General features: G+C 43.0%; 1 protein-coding gene across 2 annotated transcripts in view; it reads left to right on the top strand.

Moving 5' to 3' along the window:
- Positions 1-19,496, top strand: part of LOC142579924 (uncharacterized) — a 39,544-nt gene extending 20,048 nt beyond the window's left edge. For both annotated transcript variants that reach the window (XM_075690597.1, XM_075690596.1), the window contains one exon: positions 19,052-19,496. In XM_075690597.1, the coding sequence (XP_075546712.1) occupies positions 19,052-19,361 (310 nt within the window). In that variant the 3' untranslated portion in view covers positions 19,362-19,496. The remainder of the gene's footprint in view (positions 1-19,051) is intronic.
- The last annotated feature ends 7,256 nt before the right edge of the window (positions 19,497-26,752 follow it).

The following is a 26,752-nucleotide window of genomic DNA, read 5'->3' as shown; positions in this document are numbered from 1 at the left end:
GTTAGGTGCATTGGTTGTAAAGCAACAAATTAGACATCGGGAATGTCTAAATTAATTTATTGTACTCGCAAATTCATTGTAGTGGTCCTCACTCCAAAGGCTTTCACAATACACACCAATGACAGGACTTTAGTGGGTGGACACACGGAATCCTTCGTTGTGCAGGTAATGTCATTGTAGTAGCATTCATTGTAGAGCTGTTTGACTGTGCTTGCAGTATACACTGCAAAATATCCAAACCAAATTCATGTATACTGTTTGAAACAGTGATCATGCTTATGTATTTTCAGCAAGGTCCACATGACTGATGAGCAACATAGACAGTCCAGCTGACTAAGGTGTCATTTGTTTCGTACATTCCATATTATAGAAAGCAAGTACTGCCCATAAATATTGGTAACAGAGGGTGTGAGGTCTACTCTAGCCAGTTGCATAATAATTGCTTGGATTTGAGAGGTCGCCCAAAGCTCCAAACGGTTGATGACTAAAGAAACTGATTCAATGTTATGCAGCTGAAGTTCTTTTATTTCTGCTTTTTTTTAGAAAAGGCCTTGCAGAGGCCCTCCAACACCTTTCAAGCCACTGTTTTTTGGTCATGGGTTGGGAAGATTGATGGTTGGAGAGATAACCGAAACATGAATGACAGTGATAGGGGTACAGAGTTCGAAGTTATTCAACCAATAAATTAAAGAATAGAAGAAAAATATACATACCCTCAACTCAAACTTTACGAGGTCTTCCGTCCCCGTTACTCTCGCCTACTGATGTAACCCCCTCCCGCTGCCAATGGTAAAAGCTCGATGCACCTACGTAGGAAGTTCACACTTCATGGCTGCATACAATATCTATATTCACAGGCTCCACTTCACTGATGGCATTGTTACGGTCATCGCCATGGTAACTAACTACCTTTGAGCATTCTAGCACATTTCATCTTTGCCACTACTGGTCGAGCATGCTGTGCGGTGTCTCTTCCCTTCGGTTCAGCACCATATGAACAATACCAACGAGTGTGTACTGCACATGCGAAACGAGGCGACCAGGCTGCTCATGAGTGTGCATGAGAGAGAAGGTTTTCAAAAGAATGGAAAGTTTGGCGAGTTAGTCTTGTTTCATGATAACGGGGCAGCACAAATGACGAGGACAAAGAAAGAACCGCACAGGACGAGTGCTGAACCTAAACTACATTTTATTCACTGCAAATTCTTGGTTAAATATGCACAAGGAAGCGAAGTAACCTTGTTGAAAAAAAAAAAGGCTGGATGTGTGCGTAATTTTTTACTAGTGATTTTGAACTAGCGTGGCACGATTTGTACCTGGTTTCAACATACAGGTTTTCTTGTACAGAGCATTCACCGCCGCCCCTGCTTGCATGCTAGGATGGTGCACTTTTTTTTTTCTTTTTATATGCCAAAAACCCCGATTTAGTTTAGTGTTCACCTCTGCTCTATGTGCACTGTTTGGATGTACTGGTAGCATGTGAAAGCTCTGGCATTTCCTCAATTCTGAAAGATTCCTTCAGAAACATATTTTTTTGTATATGCACCAAGGTCACCTCAATGCACAGCCTTTAAGTGAGAAGTGTATTGCTATGTTATGGCAAGTTTATTGTAGATGTGACAATGATTGCTGGAGGCTTAGGCACCAAGTCATTTGTTGTGCAGACAAACATCGTGCTCATAATTTTGTGGCTTGTGCACTGAGCTTAGTACAGTAGCCTGCACCCTCAATGTCCAAATGTGGTTTCAGTGCTGGGATAAATGCATTAAATAAAAAACTGCAGCCACTTCCGCCTGTCAGCTCTCTGCATAGTTAGCTCATATAAAATACCCAGATAGCCAGATACATCCATTAGATGGGCATAATGTGGTGCACCTTGGACATTCAGTACATCCATTAGATATCCAGATTTATTCAGAAAACCTTGTATGTGTGGAACTATGGATCGTCGCAAATACATGCAGAACATGCAAGTGGTACGTTGTGGGGATGTCAGGGCTGGATATACGTAACATCTAATTGACGTCTACAACATCCTGTAGCCATATTTATTACCAAGGTGTCTACCAACCGGAAAAACTGGGAATTCTCAGGGATTTTGAGTAGTCTGGAAGAACTCAGGGAAAGCGGAGGGAATTTGTGCCTCTATCAGGGAAAACTACCTGTAATTTTATTGAAAGGGTCGAAAGTCACGGTAATGCTGGCTCGAGTAACAGACAGAAATCGTAATGAATCATCTTTGACGCCCTGTCGTTGGCTGGAGGAGTTGCCAGTGTACAGTCAACAGCCGACTTTCCAGATTCCCGATAATTTGGACGGCTTCGCGGCACCACCACGTACCCCATAGAGTCAATGTATCAGAACGTCTGAAATTTCAGTCACAAGAACTCTTGCGACTCCGATTTTATGGGCGTTTTGCCGTGACCGCAGGTCCGAAATAGCATTTATCAAAGCCGCTGCCGTTGCCATTTTGATTACCTCGCTGCCTCGAACCGGTGCTCTAGCATGCAGATCTGCTGGCAGCCGCAGCCACCATGGCAACGCTAGACCTAGCTGCTTCGACGTTCGCTATGAAGCTTCTTGCTGTTGGGTGCTGTGTTTCTTATTGAAAGAATTTGTTGCTGTCGGCAATGGCACAGACTCCGCCTTTGTGGTCTTCGCGATTGGCTTAGAAAGCTTGAAAAGCGCGGTGCGTTGCATAATGCCGGTTCCTGAAAGTCAGCTTCGCCTCTGTACAGAAATGTTACTTGGCGAAGCATACGCAAAAGTATTGCAGTGAAGCATAACAAGCATGGGAAGAGGCTATTGGCATGGGACACAGTATGTATTCCTTAGACATGCGTGCGCCCGATATTGCCTGTTGCAGTACGAGCACCGATATGCCTAATACTTGTATTGACAGGGCTTCAGAGCGTTTTCGAATGTGCCTGTGGCAGTTTGAGTTCCTAAGGGCAGTAAATGACATGCATTTGTTTTTTCCAACTGGACGATTTTTCGAACATTTTCGCGGCCCCTAGGGAGTTTGAAAAATCAGACGTGGACTGTGCGACAGACCAAGAAGATGCTTCAAATGGTCCGTGGGCCGAATGAGTGGCGGAAGGAGGACAAGAACAGAAAGGCCCTACGCATTGAGGAATGAACGGGAAACGAAGCATGCTGCCACCATTTTGAAGGAGCTTCAGCTCAAAAAACAGTGTTGGCTGATGCCGAGACGCAGGTGTCCCTCATCCAAACCAAAATCCTATGGGTGGGCAGCGCAACCCAGACGAAAGACGAGTGGAAGTACACAATGCGAGCGCAGACTAACAACTGGTTTATTTTTTCAAACGAGAGACTATAATATACAGAAAATGTAAACATGTGTGAAGTGACGTTAACAAGGGTGTTAGCCTATCTTGCCATTCAAAAAATCAGTTTCCTTATCCTGCAGAGTAATAGAAGTCTGGCTGACGCATGCGCCTGAGTTTACATGCATGAGGTAGGCTTCCACAATCTCGCGGTTGATTTGATTCATATCTTTATACAATGTTTCCGTTTGTTCAAACATAGGTTTGCATAAGCAAACTCTACAATGCACAGCCAGATTAGAACCTGTTTCATTCCTGATCGCACCTTAGTGCTCCCTAAGGCGGATGTTAAGGCAGCGTCCCGTCTGCCAAAAGTACTTTTTACCGCACGAAAGTGGAATGATGTAGACCACTCCCACCGAGCATTCCACAAGCTGCCCCGAGTGTTTGACGCGGGACATAGCCTTGGTCGCCTGTTTAGGTCTATTGACAAGATTGCAAATCTTGTTTTTACGAGTTCTTTGCTGAAAAGACTACTTAAACACCACATTTCATGGCTGTCTTTTTTAAACCATGCCCCATCTGATGCACATAAGGGATGACTGCGTACTTTGTAACTTTTTCAATCTGTGTTTGGGGTGCTACCCCTTTTTTTATTTTCTTCATTAGCCCTTCACATATTGACACGATAATAGGTTTTGGAAAACCGGCCTTCTCTGGACGACTGAGTTGTTGCGAAAAGCTCAGATTGGCGAGGTGGTGGCATGACTTTCTAAGTGTGGACCCTAAACACGTCATAGCAATTCCTCTTTTCATTAGTTTTGAGCGTGCCGAGGCGTAGTTTAGAATTGGTTTGCTTGTCCTGGGGTTATATTGCCAACAAATATGTTGCGCTGTTAACCTTAACTGCAAGTACAAAAATTGAATTTCATTATTACTCGGCAGTTCATGAGTAAATCTGAGACCCAGTCCTTCTTTATCAAAGGCTGCGAGAATAATTCCAATATCTTTGGAACTGGTTGAGAGCGGATAACTACCAAGTAGTCATCAACAAACGTAAGGCACATGATCAATGTTCCTGTTAAGATGCTCTCGAGTGGCCGGTCAACAGTGCTGAGAAAGATCTCACTAAGAATTGGTGCGACCTGAGAGTCAATGCAGACCCCCTGCTTCTGAATCATAATTTCATTATCCTAGACAATGAATGTGGAATATAGATAAAAACCAAGAATTTGAGAAAAGACTGAACCGGGACACCACTCTCATTCCTAAGCTTTAACTCGTCGTTTTCCATAATGCAATCTTTGATTGTCTTGATCAGCTGATTTCTAGGAAGGGAATAGTATAAATCTGTGACGTTGATGCCGAACGCTGTGTATACTGGATACACCCCTTCTTGTAAAAACCTAACATCTTCCGAATTTTTTTACTTTGAATGGGTCTTCTAGCTGAAGCCCTGTTAAGTTATTCTGAAGATAACCAAAAACTACGTGCTGTCATGTGTTTCTCTCAGACACAATAGTGTGTAAAGGTTGCGCAGGTTTATGCATTTTTATCGTAAAGAAAACCTTAAGAATCAACCCCTCACTTTTGTTCAGCGTACCAGATAGACGCTCAACGTTCAATTCCAGCAACGATTTCTGTGCTTGATCTTTGACTTTCTTAGGTTGAACGTGTACCTTCTTCAAGATTTTTGTTAAAGCAGCTGAGGCTTTCTCAGAAAACTGCCCTACCGTTAGGAGGACAAAGTACCCTTCTTTATCAGCAGTCAGTACTTTCGCTTCCTTTTTTCTTAAAGATTGCACAAGGGGTTAAATCTTTCGCACTCTGCCATTCTGGTTTCCTTAATGTCTGACTAACACGTCAACACACTCAGAAATGCACCTGAATTTTTCGTCTTCTACATGCTTGGACACTGTTCTAACGGCGGCTATCTTAGTGACAGTGTCTATCTTAGTGACAGTGTCTAGGCATGGCTCTAAGCAGAACTTCAGGCTTAATTCAAGAATGTTCATGTGCTTATCTGGAATGGCAATATTGGTGAGGTTCGGCACTTGGGTCGTGGGCTTCGGTTACTTCTCCCTGGGGGGTAGGGTCCGCCGGACATTGTTCCAGAGGAATTCCAGTAAAGACTGGCTTAGACCACTCGTAGTACCGACGGCACTGTCGTTGTCTACCTTTCATAAAATCGCACATGGACTTGAGGCAGTCTCTCGGCAACCTGGCCTGGCTCATCCATTCGGACCGCAAGATCTTGCAAATCCTTCTGGTGTGGCCAACCGAGGGGCGGAAAATTCCACACAGAGCCATAGCTTCTTCTGGACACGTACCATGGCAAAGATGCCAAGACGCCACCCTTGCACGGCACTCACACGCGGCTATTGTTGCGGCCAAGTAGGCCGGGTCATGAAGGACTTGGTTAAAGATAGGAAAGAGTTTGCTTATGCAAACCTATGTTTGAACAGATGGAAATATTGCATAAAAATATGAATCAAATCAACCGCGAGATTGTGGAAGCCTACTTCATGCATGCAAACTCAGGCGCATGCGTCTGCCAGACTTCTATCACTCTGCGGGATAAAGAAACTGATTTTTTGAATGGCAAGATAGGCTAACACCCTTGTATATGTCGCTTCACACGTGTTTACATTTTCTATATATTATAGTCTCTCGTTTGAAAAAATAAACCAGTTGTTAGTCTGCGCTCGTATTGTATACTTCCTCTCGTCTTTCGTTCGGGTTGCACTGCCCACCCATAGGAACATGTTCAATCACCAACTCGCCCAGCTTGCCATGGTGTTAATTCAGTGAAACACCACACTGAGGAGTCGTGCGCGGGCTGAGAGTGTACCTCAACTGTCCTGACTTATATGTCAGGACAGTTGAGGTTGACTTATGAGCTGTTGAGAGAGAATCTCAATTGTGACAAAGTTCAGGCCTCATATCACTGAGCTTTCTATCATATTAGTGACGGAATAGTGTCTCAAATGCGGTTATTTGCAGACAACTGCGTCCTCTATAGAGTAGTCACTCGTGACCGTGATGCTTAGATGTTTCAGGAAGACTTGAACAGAATCTCGGAGTGGTACGTCGAATGGAATATGAATTTGAATTTGTCTAAAACTGTTCATATGAAATTTACAAGAAAGAAAAACCTTGATATGCAACCATATGTTGTTAGGAATGTAATGTTTGCACAGGTATCCGAATTGAAATATTTAGGTGTTTATTTTACTCCCGTTTTAAATTGGCGCCTTCAAGTCGATTATGTCGCTGCTAAAGCATGCAAAACCCTGGGATTTCTTCGCCGAAATGGAAACACTTTTCCACAGTCATGTCGGGACATTTTGTACGAGACTTATGTGAGGTCAATTCTGAAATATGCGTGTACGGTTTGGGACCCACCTACTCGTAGAGATAAAGATAAGCTGGAGCGGGTGCAGAACATTGCCGCTCGTTTCGTATCTGGCATACGCGGGGCTCGGTACAGTGCATCGCGTACGAAGGAAGCACTCAACTGGGAATTGCTAGACACGCACCGTAAGAAGTTGAGTCTGAAGTTTTTCCATGCTATTTATTATTGAGCTGTTCGGGTTGATCGCGAAAAGTTTGGGCAGGATCCTTTTTATAGATCCAATCGTGTTGACCATGATTTTAAAGTCCGTTAATTTGCGACAAAAACTGAATTGTTTAGAATGTCTTTCTTTCCTAAAACCATTAGGGAAGGAAATAGACTGCCGAGTGAGGTTGTGAGGGTTGAATCAAATGATGCTTTCTTTTTGATGTTGTAGATTGTAGATGTGCTTTGCTAAGGGCTTTGCCTTTTTTTTTCGTTATTCCTCTTTTGTTATCACATCTAACACTGTCCAGGAGCAGAGGTGTCGTATGTATTTCTTCTTGTACCCCCCCCCCCTCCCCTGTAATGGTTTCGCGCTGTGTGTTCCTTAATAAATAAATAAATAAATAAAGTAAATAAGTTGATAGAAATAGTTCATATTTGAAAATATTTGCATCTGCATGCATCTCCTTTTTATTCGTATTTGAGAATGTCCGACTCTATTTGCATTTTTTTCAGACATTTTATTTGCTGTGCATTTTACTACCCCCCCCCCCCTTCTATTCTCTTTTTGAATAACATAAACACTACTCCTTAGTATTCAAATTGGATTAAGCCATTTTTTTAAAATTTTTTGTATGTTTACTAGAGAGTGACAGCATCGGGCGATATGGTTTCAGCCCGCCTTGACATAAAACATAGTTCTTCATCACTCGGGGAAAACCTGGGAAACTCAGGGAATTTGGAAATGTCACTTGGTAGACACCCTGATTGCATCCACAACATCCACTAGATGTTTACTACATCTAATAGATATCCATATTAACCACAGTTACATCCAGAGGACATCCATTGTACTATGTATGGCTGTATCTGAAACATCTAATATATATTCACATTGACATCCACTGGATATGCGTTGTACTATTTTTGGCTGTTTCTTATATTAGTCATGCATACATGCACTGGGCCTCTACAATTTGTTGTCCCAGACTGCCCCAGACTGCTTGAAATGCTATTCCAGTGAGCGTTGGCGTACGCAGCTTCTTGGACAGTCTTGGACTGTATGGGATAACAAATCAAAGAAGTGACACTACTACTAAGCCAAGAATAACTCAAGTTGTCACCACCATCATCTTTATTGTGAAACTTCTTATTGGTACCAACCGCTTGGCAAGTACGCAACGATGTATCTATTCGGTTACCCTAAAGGCCCAGTGGGAGCGTTACATAGCGGGGAAATGATAACAAAACGAAGATACATTGTAACTCATTGAAAATAACTGTAGCTGCAAAAGCAAAAACAACAGAAAGAAAGAGAAGAGGAAGAGAAAGCACAATACAAGACAATGAATCTAGTACATACTACAGCTAACAAAAACTGTTAGCAAATACACAATGGTGCAAACATCGCAATATAGATTCCTGTACACATTAGTGAATGTAAAAGAAGGAGCAAGAATTACAATGACCAAGTAACCAATAAGAGGCTCTGCAGTTTTCAGGTACTCGGCACTAAATACACTGAACCAAAGAGGGGATCTGCAATTTAAAACTACAGGAAAGAAAAATAAAACAGTTACATGACACAAGTGAACTGAATCTGAAAGTGATAGAAGTAGGAAACAAAATCAACAATGTTCAGAAGAATGTGCTCTTTACGTGGCTAACAAATGTACCATAATTGGTAAGACATGCAACATCTTCTGAGAGCTCATTCCAATGTCTGATAGCAACAAGAAGTGGCGAGTAAAAAAAGGGGTTAGTTCATGCATATATAGGCAGCACTTTAAAGGAATGGTTTAGTCGAGGAAAAATGCGATAAGCTGGCGTGATATAACAGGTAGCGAAGGGTGACTGACTGTGATAAAGTTCTTGGAAAAAAGACTGCAGTGCCTGACGCCTGCGATCTGCAAGTGAAGGTAATTTGAGCGATGTTCTTATTTCCGCTACGCTAAATGTTCGAGAGTACTTCCTTGCAATGAAACGAGTGGCTTTGTTCTGTAGCAATTCTAGTTTGTTGATTAGGTATAATTGAGGAGGGTTTCATATTATAGATGCACACTCTATTTTCGAGCATACTAATGTAGTGTGAGCTAGTAGTTTTGTATCAGTGTTAGCAGAGTGTAGGTTGCGCCTAATGAACCCGAATGCGCGAGGTGCTTTGCTAACCACCTCGTAAATATGTCGATTCTATGAAATATCCCATGTCAAATTAATTCCTAAATATTTTGCATTAGGCACTTTGATGAGCATGTTATTTAATGCATAACAGCATTCAACTGTGGTGTTTGATGTAGTAAATACAATGGCTTTTGTTTTCAAAACATTTATTTCCATCTGCCACATTTCGCACCATTTATTTTGTTTAGATCGTCCTGGAACGTGTCAACATTCTATATCGTGCAGTCGTCTGCAAACAATTGTACTGTAGATCATATGTTATCATTTAGGTCGTTCACATATATTAGAAATAAAATCCGTCCAAGTACAGTTTCCTGGGGCACGCCAGATGGAAATGACTTGTGCTAACTGAGACAGGTGTTGATTTACAGAGACTGTCTGGTGAGCTGCCCATTAAAAAGCTTTCTATCCACTTGAGAATTTTCATGTTTATGTTTAGGTGTGAAAGTTTCTTTAATAAGCGGATATGTGGAGCCTTATCAAAAGCTTTCTTGACATCTATAAAAATGGCATGTACTTCCGATAAAGAATGTATGGCATTATGGAGATCAGTAATTAATTCGAACTGCATTTCACAGGAACGTCCTTTTAGAAAGCCATGCTGATTATGGGAAGAAAAAAGCGTGCTTCGTTAGGTGTTTTACAACTGCTGGTGATATGATATGCTCTAGAAGTTTACAAGCGACGTTAGCGAAATAAGTCTGTAATTCGAAGCTATTGAAAATTCACCAGATTTTTATTACGGGGATAACGTGAGCAATTATCCAGTCATCTGGCACATGCCCAGAGTCGATAGACTGCTGGAACAAGGCGGCTTAAATGTCGCATATGGAAGCCTCAGTTAATTTCAGAAGTTTTGGGCATATGCCATCAGGACCTGGTGAAAAGTTAATTGGCAATCAATCAATAGCTGCTGATATGCCCTGAGGGGTGATGGTTATGTCATCCATGTTAGCACTTAAACATGTAAAGTGCAGGTCAGAAGGGAGGGGTAGTTCATCGGTAAATATGGAGCTGAAAAGACTGTTAAATTCCTCAGCTGTCTCTGTCGGGGGAAGAAACTGTCCGACCTTATTAATTGATATAGGAGCCTGTGAATAGTAGGAGGGGTTAATCACTTTCAAAACTTTTTTGGGTTGCTTCAGAGAAGAGTGGAAATGTCGTTATTGTAGAACTTATCTTTAGCTGTTCGAATTTCATTTTGACAAAGCTGTGCATGTTCATGGTGCCATTTCCAAGTTTGATCAGATCCTGTGAGTTTCGCTTTTGAGTATAAGTGCTTCTTTTTGTTTATGCGGCATTTTACTCTCGTAGTAAACCACGTGTTTTTTGTAGATGATGTGATTGCAACCTTCAGAATGTATTTGTGCTCAAATGAGGTAAGTTTTTCTCGAACGATACTCCAGTTTTCATTTATTCCGCTCAGATAGATTGAACATAAGAAGTCTGCCACAAAGGATGGCATTTCGTTGTTTATCATTTCAGAGTTCGCATGCGAATAATCAAATGATTTTCTTTTTTGCTTCGGGAACTTGATTTGTTGCATAAAATTCACGATGCAGCACTTTATGGTCACTTATATTTCAAGCGTATAGATTTTCATATTTTTCTGGGTGTGTAGTTAGTACGAGGTCAAGGATTGGAAAGCCACGTGTCTGATACACAATATATGCAGTGAACCTAATGTACGTGTACACAATATATGCTGTGAAATACAATAGCAGACTGCAGACATTACAGGCAAACTAAATTGCTGCACATAATGAAAAGCTGCCTGTCTCATGAAAATAAAGTGGACACTAAAACTACAACATAATGCCATCTCTTGCTTTCTGAAAGGCAGAATAAGTGCTTAATGCATGAACCAATACAAAAATATCACATACGCATAACAGCTAAGCATAAACATACCAAAGGATAAATAGAATGAGAGAGTAAAATCAACATTTGAAAAGGAACCCTTCTCTCAGAAATCAAGACAATTTCTTAGGTGAGCAATAGCGCAGTGTTAGCTGCACTCTCTCCAGTAAAATAAAACACAAAAGGCACGTTATGAGACTTAATTCTCATGAACAAAAACAAAAGCAGGATTCACATATGGAAACATCAAAGCACTGTTTGACTAGCCTTGTATTCAGCAAAAAAAAGGAAAGTAATAGAAATAACGTAGTGTCACGTAAAGGAGAGCAACTGCTGAAGCCTGAAAACAGCAATATCCTATAGGAAAAACAATCTGAAAACCACCAATATGTTAGTGCAATGATAAATTGTGTAAGCAGGCAACCCCCTGCAGCAAAAGGGTGCCAAATTAGCTTATTTATTTATTTATTTATTAGTTACCTGCATCGCCCCGTAGGGCATTACAGCAGGGAGGTTACAGGCTTGAATAAATACGTGAACAAATTATTTCAATTTGTGGAAAAAAGCGTCATTTTCTGTGATGTATACAATGCTCGATGGCAAACCGTTCCAATCTCAAACAGTTCTAACAAAAAAGGAATAACGGAAGACGTCACCCCTACAAGAAAATTCCCAGATCTTCAAACAGTGGTCAAGTCACTTAGATATGTAGTGTGGTGCCTGGATATATTGTTCGCGGTTTATACCTGTTTTAAAATAATAAATATCGTGGAAAAATTTTAATCTGATATGCCTTCTACGATCCTTCAGCTCTTGCCATTTAAGTTAAGTTTGCTTTCTGTCATGCTAAGCTATCAGCTATAGTTACCAAGAACAAATCTAACTGCCCTATTCTGGATTTTTTCTAATTTATTTATAAGCTCAGATGTGTGTAGGTCCCAACAAACACATCCATATTCAAGTATTGAATGTACATGACTGAAATACAACTGCATTTTAAGTTACTTGGTAAATGACTAAAATTGCGCCGTAAGAATCCCAAAACTGATGCTGCCTTATTTCCAATATAGTTAACATGTTTGTTCCATCGTAGATCAGAAGTAAAAAACACACCTAGATATTTAAATTCCTTGCTTGTGTTTAGAGTTAAATCATGAATTCTATACATATACAGATGATTAGCTTGTTTTCTTGTGAAGGTGACGTGTACAGTCTTATTGATATTTAATGACATATCCCGATGCACACACCAGTCCGCTATACTATTTAAGTCAACTTCCAGGATTTGTGAATCGGAAATAGCATCTACGACTCTATGAACGACACAATCATTGGCAAACATCCTGAATGAAGACTGTATACCAGTTGAAATATTGTTAATATACAACAAACATAATAGTGGTCCCAACACTGAGCCTGGGGAACTCCCGATGTAACTGATGCACATTGCGAAGATATACCTCTCAGAACAACAGCTTGTTTCCGCAATGACAAATATTCAACAATCCACGCTATTTTTTACCATCCCAGTTATCAGATTTTGATTTGGAGAGTAGGAGACTGTGCGATTACATCAAAATGCCTTATGAAAATCTAGGAAAACGCAGTTCACAACTTGTTGCTTATCAACTACTGAGGCTAAATCGTGAATAAACTCTACCAACTGTGTATTGCAAGAAAAACCATGCCTGAAACCATATTGGCTGGGGCTTAGGAGATTATGTTTAGTTAAATGGGCCATAACGCAACTGTATATTATATGCTCCATAATTTTGCCGGTTATACTAGTTAAAGGGACCCTGAAACGATTTTGACAATTTTCTACAAACGTACTGAGTCGTTAGAGTAGGTCCTTCTGATCATCAATCGACACATCTAAGTGCTCCACGTAAGGTGTGTAATTTATTATAAGGTTTTAAAAATGCACATCGCTGCCGATCGCACCACACTGCTCGACGGAATTTTAAGCCGCCCCTACCCATATGACGGAAATCACCCATATGACATCAGTGGGGTGAGCTATCCGATTGGCTGACCAGGGCGCGTGATCGATAATTTTTCCAACTTTATGGTAAACAAATGATCTTCGTAATAGTTGGAATGTTAGTTCATTTGTTTTTATAAAAATGAAAGTAACATAAAGAGAATGCACAAGAACAATTTTTCAGTGCGCTTAAGCACTTCCGGCACACAGCAAATGTCGTCTGCTTGTGTTACAACACACTCCATTTTGACGAGAGCTCCGCAGTCAGAGTCGGTCTCAGTCTTTTCGTGAGCACTATGATTCGACTTTGTTGCCTTGTGGACTGCAAACGTACCGACTGGCAATATGTCAAGCTGCGACATCGTGTCCCTCTGCAAGGCAGTATGCGACCGAACTGGCTGCTGCGCATCAGACTGCCGCTATCCGATCAGCGCCAGAATTTGCGCGTTTGTGGCCGTCACTTACACCGGAAGATTACTAACGCAATAGCGTTTTGCGAGTCCTGTATTAGGGCAAACGCAAGCGCAAGGGGACAGGGTCTGGCCGCTTGACTGTGCCGTAACGGGATGAGCCATGGGATGAGCAGAAGCGCAAATGTGAATGGTCTGCACGGTGCAGCCACCTGGTGGCACAGAGCTCAACCATACACTGTAGCAGTAACGAAGTGTATTCTTCTTTGCTGCTGGTGTGTATTTTTCGCAGGAGTGTAATAATCAATACGTTGTTTTTATCAATGTTTAAAATGTTTTATGCTTGTTTAGAACAATATTAGTGCTTTGTTTGGCTGGTTAAGCGCTGTGCCAACAATTGGCAGGACCGTGCAGACCGATCAGGCCGCTCACGTACGTCTACACTAAAGTTCCTTTATCAGCTTGAGTTTATGCCTCCAGTCATTTGCCGAAATGACCAGCTTGCCTGCGGTTATCGGAATATCAGACACGTTCGGCGCTACGACAGAATGTTCGCAACGCACGCTGCTTCGATAGCTCTCGCTTGGGGTCGATGGCCGAGCGGCTAGCGGAGAGGTTTCGCGCGGGTGGAGGCAGGCTCCAAAACAACCGGAAATGGACGATGTGACGTCGCATCGTGACGCAGAACCAGTGAAGACGCAGCGTAGCCGCGATCGCTCGATGAACGAGTCGAGGTAGAAAAGCATGGCTGGGGAGGAGGGTAACTTTTAATCGCTTGTAGCTCCATTAATACGTAACGCTTCACTTAAATTGTGGTGCGAATGTTCTACTTAAGCTGTACCCTACGCATATACAAAATTTGTTCGAACTGTTTCAGGGGCCCTTTAAGGAAACGGGCCTGTAGTTCTGAACGGAGTTTCGCACCCCACACTTATGTATGGGCACGACTTACACTAATTTCCAACCTTCAGGCATGTCTATTTCATTGAGGGACTTCTTGAACAACCGGGTGAAATAAAAGCATAATGCGTCTGCACAATTCTTTATGATAGTGGCAGGAATGTTATCAGGGCCGCATGCCTTAGCCTGGTTCACATCTTTTAATAATTTACGGATACCATCAACACAATAGGTGACTTCCGGCATGCGGTCTATTTCAGCTGGTAATTCAAAACAAATAGTACGGGAGCTAGATGGCAAAAACAGATGAAAAATAAAGGCTAAAAGTTTCAACTTTAGAGTCATTATCATGAATAATGGTTTCCTCATTTTTCAAAGCAGCTATCGATCTGTTGTCCTTGCAATTACACTTCACATACGTCCAAAATTATTTGGTATATCCCTGACAAGTCTTTCTCCTAGATTTAAAAAATACAAGTCCTTAGCGATGTCGGACTTTTGTATAAATTCAATTTTTATTGCTTTCAGCAAGGCCAAGTGCGCTGGTGAATTAGATGCCTTGTATCTTTGATAATTTCGTCAACTTCATAAAGTGAAAAATTTCATCTTCTTCATAAAGGAGAGAGAGAGAGAGAGAGAGAGAGAGAGAGAAAAACTTTATTTTGGTTCCTTCAAGGATTTTGCGTCTCGAGGTCTCGGTCGTCTTGGGCGCCGGCGACTTGGAGCCTCTTCCAGCAAGGGTGGGCCCCTATTCCAGGGCTCCACTGAGCCTAGCTACCTGACTAGCGTGCTGCACTAAGGCCCTTTGGGCCGTGAGCTCGCAGCTGGTAAGCCGACTCTCCCATTGCTCCGCACTCGGGTTATTGTGTTGGTGGAATGATTTATTGTGTTTACATTCCCATGTGACATGGTATAGTGTGGGTGTGGCCCCGCACCATGGGCAGGTGTCTCTGTATTCTGTTGGGTACATTTTGTTCAGGATGTATAAATTTGGGAAGGAGTTTGTCTGCAATCTGCGCCAACTCGTTGCTTCCTCCTGCGTTAGAGCTCTGTGGGGTGGGGGATATTTCGCTCGCGTCCCTCTGTATAAGTTTAAGATTTCTGTGTATCCTCCCTCACAAGCGTGTGGGTGATACTCCGGGGCGCGCGACTGCTCTGCTCGGCACGTGGTCTCTCGAGCTAGGCTGTCTGCCCTTTCGTTACCCTGTATGCCTGCGTGGGCCGGAATCCAAATTAACTTGTGCGTAACGTTCCTCTCGGCGAAGTTGGCTCCGCCAAGAATTCTGAGGGCGGCTTTGCTAATCCTGCCCCTCGTGTAATTTCTGCACGCTTCCTTTGAGTCTGTTAAGATGTTTAGAGGCCTGCCTGTCCTATATCCTTCTACTGCCGCCAGCGCCACGGCAATTTCTTCGGCCTCCGCTGTGTCGGCTGCCTTTACCGTCGCACATGTGATCAGATTCCCGTCACCGTCCACCACCACCGCCGTGGCCGTGCGCTTCCCTTCTCGCGGGTACGTGGCAGCATCCGTGTACACCGTGTTCTCCAGTAGCGCGAGTGTCTTTTCCACGTATTCGGCTCGCGCCTGCCTTCTGCCCTCGTGGAGGTTGGGGTCCATGTTCTTAGGATAAAGGAGAAAAATTCCGAACATAGCCGCCACATAAAAAAATTGTTTTAACATATTGTTCTCTTACAAATAAAGACTCCTGCAAGCAGCACAACGCTGTTATAATTCCGAAGTACCTTAATTTTCGCCTCATTTTCTTTAAAGTAAGCAATGGTGCAGTCCAAGTACAACCATGGTATACTTTATAAATTATTCGAGTAGAATAACTGTACCATATACCATATTTCCATGTGAGTGAGACTACAGCCAATTCGTGTGCAGATTCATGGATCAGAAGTAACTACAGTTAGTGGTTACCTGGTACCACAGCACACTTGGCATGTACTAGTCAACCAAGTGGAGTGGCACCAGGCCACAACATGCTGCCGAGAGTGCTGAGCCACTCGTAGCAGTATCAAATCGGCCCTTTCCTTTTAAACCGTCTCAATGCTTTCCATACACTCAGCCTGACACCAGGTAACAGGATTCTACATTTGTCACATTTTCTAAAACATACAGCACTCCTTGTAATGCAATCAGGTGCCACGAAAGGCCAAAGCACTGATTCAGCCGATTCTGGAGACAAGCTGCTACATCTATATCTCCGTAACGCTATCTGGTTGGCGTTCATACACTGGGCTCAACATAGCAGCAGTGGTTAATTGCACTGGCCCCCGCAGCAGTACTACCAAGGAAACATGTTGCAGTGAGTGCTCATCGTAAAGTTGCCATTTCAAAGGGAACAGTTTTTTTGTGCACTGAAGATAGTCTTGTAGTCACTACCGGGATTACAAGTTAGACCTCTACCTGTTTCAAAAGAGGGAGAAAATTTGTCAGGACTCCTATAGGCATATGATATGATGCTATGTGGAGCTGGAGGGTGAATCGTACTTTGAAGGTCTCTCTTGCTGGCTGGCTTGAGAATCCTAAACATGAAAAAGAGGACAGAATCTTTACAACTATGCAAACACATCGCTTATTACTTACCCCGCATCCAGATATGCACCCTTACTTGAAGCCTATGCTTGACTTTGTCACTATAATGACAGGCGTGAATGTGCCCAAGACACTCATTGCCTTTCCTTGGGTGCGTTTGCATTGGACTTTTATCTTGACCAAATTAAGCATGGGCTTCAAGTTAAAGCAAATTTCTTAATTGGGGGGTTAGACATACGAAGTAGCTTAAGGTGCCTTAAGTAACTGGTTTTCAGCCTCTCTAAATTCAGCAATTAGGTTAAAATCCCAGAATAGAAATCCACAGCTATAGCATCTCCTTTATCAGGGAAGCAGATCTGTTGTATCTGCTTAAATGGTACCACTGACAATTAAATTTGACCTCGCAAGCAGTAGAGCACAGCGAAGCTTTATATAATGTGCAAAAAGATTGACTGTTCAATAACTCGTGAAAGTACATGGCTTGTGCCTACAAATGTTACAAGCACGTAATACTGCACGCTATACACGGGAGCTATGTAAACATACAGAGGAGCTACAAAGTGCGCAAGAGATTACCTAACTCTACAGACAGCCCTTATTACAAAAGACCTCCACCAGCAGACAGCGCAAAAGCAATGCATGAATGGTGACTACCTCACAACATCGAGCAGCACTATCGAAAGTGTGTTCCAGAACCACTGAAACCATTGTGCCATTATGCACAATACTTATGGACCACGAGAGGCGCAGCACAAGAAAGACCAAGACAATTATGGGAAGCTGAGCTGAAACATGGGACAAAGGGAGGCAGACAAGAATGTTGCTTGTCTATCACCATTTGTTTCGGGTGGCAGTTCAGCTGTTGAAACTCATCTTAGCCATGCACCAATTGGCTCCAGTTTAATACTATTCCAACAAGAAACACCGCCGACATGCCTTGAAGGGTACTGCTAAAGTCGTTGTGCGTTTGCATTGTGCATCAGCCTTTCCGGCCCATGCTAAGCACTCATTACTGGCATAAAAGAGAAGAAAGTACAAAAACAAACCGCCGACATGCCTTAAAAAGCATGTTCCTGCTGACGATGGGACACCACAGCAGACATGGTGAGAATAAGAAGTGAAGTGTCACAGCATCAGCACTGCAGCATAAAAGTGTTTTGTTGTGAGAAAGGAAAGGTTGGCGCTATCTTGCTATCTTCTGCAACCCTTGAGGGAGCATGGCATAGAAGAGTACAGCTCAGCGCCAGCATCAAAACACAAGCTTGCACATGCCTGCATATGATTGCTTGCTGCGTCACAGCAGTGGCTGCGCTGGCTGCACTTATAGCAACGTATGACAGGCACGACTGTGAGGCTAATTGATGAATGGACAATAATGCTACGTAAAGTCTGTTTAAATCATTTAACTTTTCTGACGTCTTTAAACATCATTTTTTATTTAGTGTGACATTTATGGCGTGCTTCTGGCTCTTTGCGTTCGATGCACATGGCTTCCGAGACTGAGTGTGAAGTATCGGAGGCCACGCAGTAACTTTCACATGTGAGGTTTGTCACCATTTTAAAACGTTTGGTAGTGCTTAACAAAAGTATAGTCCCTTCATATAATATCCATGTGTTTATTTTCTGCTATATATCAGTTAATTACTGAATACACTGTACCTTACTTATTCAAAGTTGGAAACAAAGAAGTCTACAAAACTCAGAATCTGCAAATCTGCTCATACATTTTTCTTTTGCCTTGCCCACACTTCTGCATTTTATTGTCCTGAAAAAAAATGTACATTTCATGCACAAACATCCATTTTATGAAGTCCCAATTATCGATCGATGTCCAGCAAAAGAATGGGACGTCCTATGGAAATTCATTACATGTGAACTGATGACACAGTGCCTTATAGTCGCGCCAACTACAGACACGAACCGCGTAGCATTCTCCACGTCAAAATCATACAAGGGCATATACAATATATACATGCGAGTGTTTTGGGGGGGGCCTACAATGCACGTCTAAAGTACAAACTTTGTGGACGTTCCATGGACATCAAAAACTTTATGCAATGTAGATCTTAAGTACTGTTTTCAGAGACGTTCTATGGACATCCAAAATTTTGCCCGCTGTATGTCTGATGAGTGAACTAAATGGATGCTCAGTGGACATCCAAAACTTTCATGCTCTTGTATGTCCTTTAGATTTATGTGCATGTAAAGGATGTTTGCAAGGCATCCCATTTTTTGCTGCATGTTTGGATCAATCCGGTATATCGGATGTTTGTGGCTATCTGGGTATGGATCAGTTGCATTTTCTTAAGGTAACTCTTACTATGCTCACAGGCGTTATGCAGCAGCCTTGGAAGTCGTTGGGTGCTGTCCTCCTCTCCTCGAAGAGTTTGCACAGCAGCAGTCTCTCACAGTTGTGGATGCCACTCCCATCATTCAACGTGCACTCAGGAGTATTGAAAGCATGCACGATTTCATGCGCCTTGTTGGTGTTGTCCGGGAGCGTGTCGTGTGCCACCCACGCAAGGATGGTCGCCGTCAACTGGATGGCCTGGATGACGACTGCTGGAGGTTGATTCGTCGCCACGTTACCCTCTTCGATGTCGGAACACATACAACACATTCTTCGTTAATGGATCTGTAGCAAGAGGACAACCTCAAGCAGTGCATGCAGTATTTTCCAGTTGAAGCCGATTAACAACTGCACCTTCACAGTTCCAAAGGACTTTATAAACTTTCACTGTTTTACGACATAATAAACTAAATGTGGACAATCTGAGCGACTGCTAAAACGGTGTGTTACTACTTTGTCCTTTGCTATGTAAATGTGCACAAAACCTTCATTAGAGCTGTAGCGAGAGGACATTGCCTGTGTAAGTGGATGAGCAACAGTTTCCAAAGAATGCCAGTCGGTGTACATACCTTTGCTATGTTAAAGATGTAATACATTGTCGTTTATTTTTCAAGACTTTGTCACTTTAGTTATTCGATATATCCTATTGTGATAGTGCTTTTCCCAAGCTCCTGCGACATTTTATGCAAATCTTTATGCTGCTTCAACCGTGAATCCAGGGGCTTCCATAGCTATCACAAAAGAGTTTCGTATTTAGTGAGCGCTAATGTGTAGCGGTCACCTGCTCATTAGGGAAGGCATCAAGGAATTACCTATGGCATAAGGAGTAGGGATACAAATCTATCAATAAGAAAAAAAAACATTATCAATGCTACTGTCAGTAGCACACTACTAATGGTACTCCATAATGCCACTTTCAAGTGGCAATGTAGTACTTTTGAATTACAGCATCCGTACCAGCATAATGAGTGTTCTCTGCTACTGGGCATATAATTTTTAAAAGGAGGAGCACACTGAAAGGCAAGAATGTTGACATTCTTATGGTTATTCACCAGGGTGCCTAGATGACATATGGCTAAGTTGCACATCTAACGGTTTAGTTAGAGCAGAATGAATGTATAAATGAATGTGAATGAATGTGTAAACTGCACAACTGCTTTTTATGGCATCTTGAAATGTGAAAACAATAAGAAAGATCTACATACTTTGTTGGTCCAGTGTAATGATGGTTAGTTTCGAGTAATAACGTAGTAGAAGCTGTAGAGTTTAGGATTTTAACAGCACAGACAAATAATTCAACTTCCCAGAAATATGTTGCATAAATTCATGAGCAGAGTGATTGACAGTCAGATATTGTGATGTTTTATAATGATTACTAGCCAACGACTACCAATGGCAAATGGCAAATCAATGGCAACGACTGGAAATGGCAAATGTCAATATTTAGTTCTATAATTTTTCTATGTTATCGATAGTGAATTAACACATTGTTTTGCATCACTAATGAGCAGCCCTTCTGACAATTACTGCTGCACTCGGTCTTTTTTGTTTGCTTTGTGTTTTTGTTTTGAAAAAGAGCCTTGTTGCAAGTTCATTGTGCAATACCATGTGACCAATGCGCCAAATCTGAGACACCTTTACTAGCGTCTCAAGGTTAATGTAACAAAAGCCCCTCCATAGAAGTTTTCTCCGACCAGGTTAAGTACTGCCAACCTGCCCTCCGGGCTCCTCTGCCACTCGATCTCTCAGCTACTGGCGTCCAGCAAAACTTGTGTAGCTTCAGCTTCCTGTTTCAAGCGGAAGCGACGCCAAGTTTCTTAGCATTGTTTGCTTTTGCTGCGTTGACGAAGGGACTTCAATTGTACCAGCCGCAGTTTAAACTGTTAAAGCATGTCCATCCAAGCATCACCACCACTGTAATTGGCGATCTAGTCGTGTTCACTTCTTCACGTCAACCTGTGACTGGTAGGGCCACCAGACACAACATACAGCAGTTGCAGAGAGGAACTTGAAGGTTTGGCAATGTAGTGCGCAGGAGCTTGGAGACCACTGCCATTTTTTGTGCCTGTGAAAACGCACTGAATGTGCGCTGCAACTTCAGCGGAATTCAACAGCTTGTCCCCTTCCCCATAATTCTTGCACTGATTATCGCAACTCTAGAAACTGCTAGCGCAGCATTGCACACCAAGCATGGATTTTGCTGTACTTCTCTGCTGAAGCACAGAGCCCCTCCAGCCAGCGCGTATGCAGGGGCTTTAGTGAAAGAGTTCACAGCGTCAATTTGTACAGCAGACGCATAGAGTTGAGGGTGTGAATTCTGAGTTTGAAGCTTGTCACGTACAGCAGATTGAAAGTAATGAACGGTCAAGTATGTGCACTATGTGAGGATCTGCAGTGACACGAAGCTATAAAATATAACAAGTTCGAATTTGTGTTGAGGGCATTCAGTGATGTGGTGAACGCAAGTGTGTTTTTCTAACGTGATGGGAGTGGAGGTGTGCAGTGAATTGGTGTGTGTGTGCACGTGTTGCGATGCATGCACAATTGTACAGCGAATTGTTGTGTGTGTTGTTATATAAGCAAAGGTGTGCGGCGAATTGTTGTGCATTGGCAACATGAAATTACGATGATTCTTCTTGCGAGCATTCAGAGGACGAACAAGGTAATACTTCGGGTGGTAGGTCGGTCCTACTTCTGTTTTCGCACTTCTGTCTCTGGCCTGAACGCTAAAGCCATTTCATCCACGTGGCAACAAAGATCTTTTTTTTGGCAAAAAGAAGTCTAGAGGGGCTTTATTTAGCGTTTTATAGCTTTACTCAAAGGAGAATTTGATGCACTGTGATTTATTCATTTGTTGAAATGCCATCTACTAGCTAAGTGAAGCAGTTGAATTTATTTGCAGAATGCTTAAGATTTGTGAAGTAAACGTAAAATTGGCTTATAGTTACAGCTACTGTACAAGTACTGTGTGTTAGATGTGCTACTTCTAGTCAGTGTTTCATATGCCTACATTTTCTGTATGTTCTGCTCTGAAAGGCTAACTTCATCCATCCAAGAGTACCCCAGGGTACAAAGGAAATCCAAACAAGAGAAACCTGTATGGGCTTCCTTCATAGCTTTGGCTACTGTTGGGTGGATGAAAAATTTTCCCTTTCATAATTCTTCCTCTACCTTGCGGGCTTCCACAGAACTAATTTTCCAGTGCTCTGTTCTCTGCAGTGCAGGGGTATTGAAATAAAATAAGTTCTGTGAAAATCATGTAATGGGAGGAAGTCTCATCATATGGACAATTGCTTTCTGCCTGATTTAGCGAAATGGTAGAGGTTTCTTCAGTAAGCAGACTTTGCAGGTGAAAATTTGTCCCTGTCCAGAAATCAAACTTAGCTCCCTCACCATGGTCATATATGTTCAAAGTAAAGCAGAATTGGGCACAAAACTAATGCAACATTAGCAAACAAATTTTGCATTTATTTCACTTTTCAGTTAACAGCATAAGCTTGTAGAGCAGTCCATAAGCCCATTGATCTATTCTTGTTCATATATGCCACCTTATAACACAAATGTACAGTTGTTTTGAAGAGTTCCTGCAACAGTTCTTGAGCATGCTAAAATGCCTGTCCATCTACTACAGAACGCTATGACAAATGCCTACTGAACATCATTACAGTAAAACTTTGTTAATTCAGATTCCATGGGAATGAAAAAGATCTCTGAATGAAGCGAACATGGAATTATCGAGCGTGTCAAGAAAACAAAGAAATTCCTGCTACATCAACAGACTTTTATTTACTGAATGAGTCGGCAAATTCTGTTTCCATATTGCACAAAAGCAGTGCAGGTGCTGCGATTCCCGTAATCTCGTGACGTTAGCGCTCGCAGTGGTGAAGGCCTCGTGACTTCCTTTGCAGCAGGGCCATGGCGCGCGTCCTCATCTGAGACGCGCGCACATCCAGATTTTTTCGTTAGTGAACTGGTCGCCAACAGATCGTTCGTCCATTGCAGTGTAGCCGGTGCTCTTCATTCTTGACAGCTTTGCACAGAGTCAAAATGAAACTACTGTTTGCCGCAACCGCTGCAGACAAAAGCCCGGCTGCTATCGACACGATCATGGATCGCGCCCACACAGTTCGAAAGGCATGCGGCGGACGTGTGTACAGAATTGAAATGAAACTACTATTTGCCACAGTCGCTGTGGAGGAAACCGTGGTGGCTATCGACGCGATAGTTACTATGTCGTTATGAAAACACGTGGCCAATGCTGTGTTATGTCTGCTCCATTCCCTGAAAAGTTCAGTTTCTTGGTGTGGTTCAGATGGAGTCTCCTGGGAGATTTAGGCCAGCACTGAACATAGCGGTGAGGTCACTCTTCGCTGCTCTCTTCCGAAGATCAGCATGCCCAAAGAAAAGGCCATAAATTGCCCAAAACTGCACCCACAGGCCTGGGAAAGGTGTCCACAGGTGCACAATGTCGAGCTGAACCGATGTTGGTCTTGGAATTCGGCTAGGATGTGTTTTTCTGCAGAATTAGATGAAAAACTACAGAGGACATGTGAGATGCGTCCGCTCGCTGCAAACGCCACCAGGCGACTTTCAAGACTAGTTATTACTTTTCTGAGGACCTCGTGTAATTTTTCCGCTGTAGTTTGAGACACAGGTAAGATATGTGCTGCATCTTAGAATGATGACAATAAACTCTGAACCATAATAATGTGGGCTGTTTTAGCTGGTTCCGTGCTGTTAACAGAAGCTCCTGTTAATCTGTCTGTGTTATAGTCAAAGAATTATTGCAAATGTATTTCATCAATCATTACTGTGACATTTTTTTATGCTGCTTTTGTGGTCTGGCTTTTCTTATCATGTACCTTGGGAACCCTCTTTCATACTGTTTCTTCAAAGGACTTGCATCATGAGCGGCACATACACGTCTGATCATCAAAGTGTGATGCAGTACTATATTACCACTGCTTTGTGAAAAGTTGTACCCATGGGGAGTAGTAGTGTAAAATCCACTTGACAAAAGTAATAGTTCAGCTGAATACCCTTTGCTCCATTTCACCAGGAGCTGGCACTGTTCCCTGAGGAACATTATTGCTTCCCCTCGCATCCTCCAGCTGGTCTCCACTAGAAATGTCATCATGGAGGGAAACCGCAAGTTTTAACACACCATCCACTTTGTCATACTGTCCAAGTTCACTTCTATGGCAATACTCCTTCACGCTGTCCAGGAGTTGTACCTAAACATGAAGTTCATGAATTCAATCTGCAATAGTAAGCCATTGGTCGGAAATAGGGCACGCACTCCCCAAACACATGCACACTGACATATCCGATGATATGGTTATAGAAGAAACAAGCTTCAGAGCTTCCACTGCTGTCTCGATGTGAGCAAAGATGACATGGCTGTCGGAATCCACAGGTGACCAATAATTTTTTTTTATTGTAGCAGATGTAGGCAAGAGACGATGTTGTCAAGGCAGATCAGCTTGTTTTTGTCTAGCCCTTTCTTGTGTGCCACCGCGGAGTCCTTGATAGCTTTCTGAAGTTGCTCATCTACATTTTTTATTAATTTTTCATTCTCTCGATTGGCGAGTACCTAACAGGTAGTGAGGACTGTCTGGAAAATTTGTTGCCGCGGCATCGTGGGCAAGTCACATCAACGTCATCTTAACTTCAATGGTGTGACCGTCACGATTTGTATATTTTGTCGGCATGCGGAGATATTCTTTGAAGTGACGTTCACATACCTGCTCTGTTCAATCGGTTTATCAGTCAATTGTGGTGCATCTATGTACACATGAGAAAAGCAGGCTGTGAAAGGCACATAGAAAAAATACAACAGGACAGTTCTCGCGTCACTAAAAGTGCGTCGACGTATTGTAACTCATTCTGTTACTAAATGGGCTACACACAAATGCTGCATTCTGGAAAAAACATTGCGCTAATGCCTGCGAGCATAGAAAATGCTGCGATGCCCCGACTAATTTAGGTTCGCTCACATTAACATTTGTGACTCAAGTAAGCGAGAAATACCGACATAAATAGGAGCCGCATGGAATTAAAACAGGTAAATCAGCAAATACTTTCTTAGGCTATATGTCTGAAAGTCTGCTTACGAGAAGCTCCCTTCTCCCACGTCCAGAAATTCTATGTGCCACAAGTTTGCAAAAAGTTATGTTGATAATAACAAAAATTGTCATCTCCTGCACGCAAATATTTGCACGTGACCAATGTAAAAATACGCTTACTAGTAGATTCCTGAGCGTCGTCAAGCCGCGCAGGTCGCTGGCATTTTTACATCCTCAGATTGCTGGGGAACTCGGTCATACTTTTGGGTCATTGTCATAATTCCCTTTGTAGTTCAGTATACAGCTACGCCCCATTCGTCCATATAGGTGCCACACCAGCATGAAAAACAATGTTTGGGACAGGATAAAGAGTAGTGGCGGAAAAAAAAGCTTTCATTTGACTTCTCAGCCAGCGACGAGGTACTGTCCGTACTGTCTCAGTGCTCAACAGTATGGAGGAGGGAACAGCTGATTATGATGATGACATGGCTTTCTCCTTTGTATACGGCGGGTGCAAGTTTTGCACCCTAGCCGGTACGTGAAAAAAGATAAAATAAACTGAAGGAAGAAGAATTTGGAGCAAAGAGAAACAACATGCAGCAACGCACCCAATTTGGATCACTGAGCGCCCTGTGAGTCAGTGAAACTGGTGATCGCACTCTCTTCTCTAGCGTCTTCGAGGCTGGGCTGTCGGGTCAGCCACCACCACTGGCACAGTCTCTCTTTGGTTGTCGCCACTAACATGGATGTTGCGATGCTGTCGTGGCCCTCGAAGCCCAGCGCTTGTGGAAGAGTGGTGCCCTCAAGGTGAGTTGGCGACACCCCAACACACTGGGCTATGACATGCATCACGCATTTTTGAGTCTCCCCACATGTTTTGCAGATGGCACTTAGCACCATTGGGGATGTGTCGAAGCACTGCTGGTACATGAGAGTTCGGAGTGCTGCCGGGCGTGCTTCAAAGAGTACTGCACTCCCCATGTCACTGTCGTAGAAGTTCTCCGTAGCTGGGGTCGACTTATGTTAGCAGCACAGCTCCAGGGTTCATTTGCCAAGCATTGCAGAGTGCCATTGCTCTGTTTTGACCTCGCGTACGCGTTGTCACACCTCGTGGCTCAGCTTCTGAGCACCTGACACCTGTAGCGGCTGGGTAAGGAAGCCGAGCTTGTGGCTCAGTGTGCGCACTTGAGAAGTCCCCACAGTCCAGGCTCCCCTCAAGCCCATGTAATGGAAAACACGGTGCGCCCATCTCTGGTCTTCCATTCAGCGAAATCGACACCCAAAGGCTACCTTGCTACTCGCTTCTCGTGCCTTGAATGATGACCACCCAAGTCGCCTTGTAAGGCCTGAACAGTCACGCGTCCATGGCAGCCGAGAGCCATGTGTCCCACTTGGCGCTGCCTGCGCTCCAGCCCCGCTAGGGTAGCAGCTGAAATGCACACCACTGTGTTTGCAAAGGTTAGGGCTGGGACACGGACAGCCTTCCATAGTTCACGAACAAGTATATATTGGTTGCACCCCCACATTGACCGCCGACACAGCATGGCACTGGCTTTCTGGCATGCTCTTTGCAAGCGTTCTTCGTGTGCCCCAAGGAGGTGCGGTGATGAAGAGAGG

The sequence above is a fragment of the Dermacentor variabilis genome, chromosome 4 (assembly GCF_050947875.1).
Source record: "Dermacentor variabilis isolate Ectoservices chromosome 4, ASM5094787v1, whole genome shotgun sequence".
Classification (NCBI taxonomy): Eukaryota; Metazoa; Arthropoda; class Arachnida; order Ixodida; family Ixodidae; genus Dermacentor; species Dermacentor variabilis.
The sequence above is the reverse complement of the archived record's forward strand: the minus strand, read 5'-3'. Positions and strand labels throughout refer to the sequence as shown.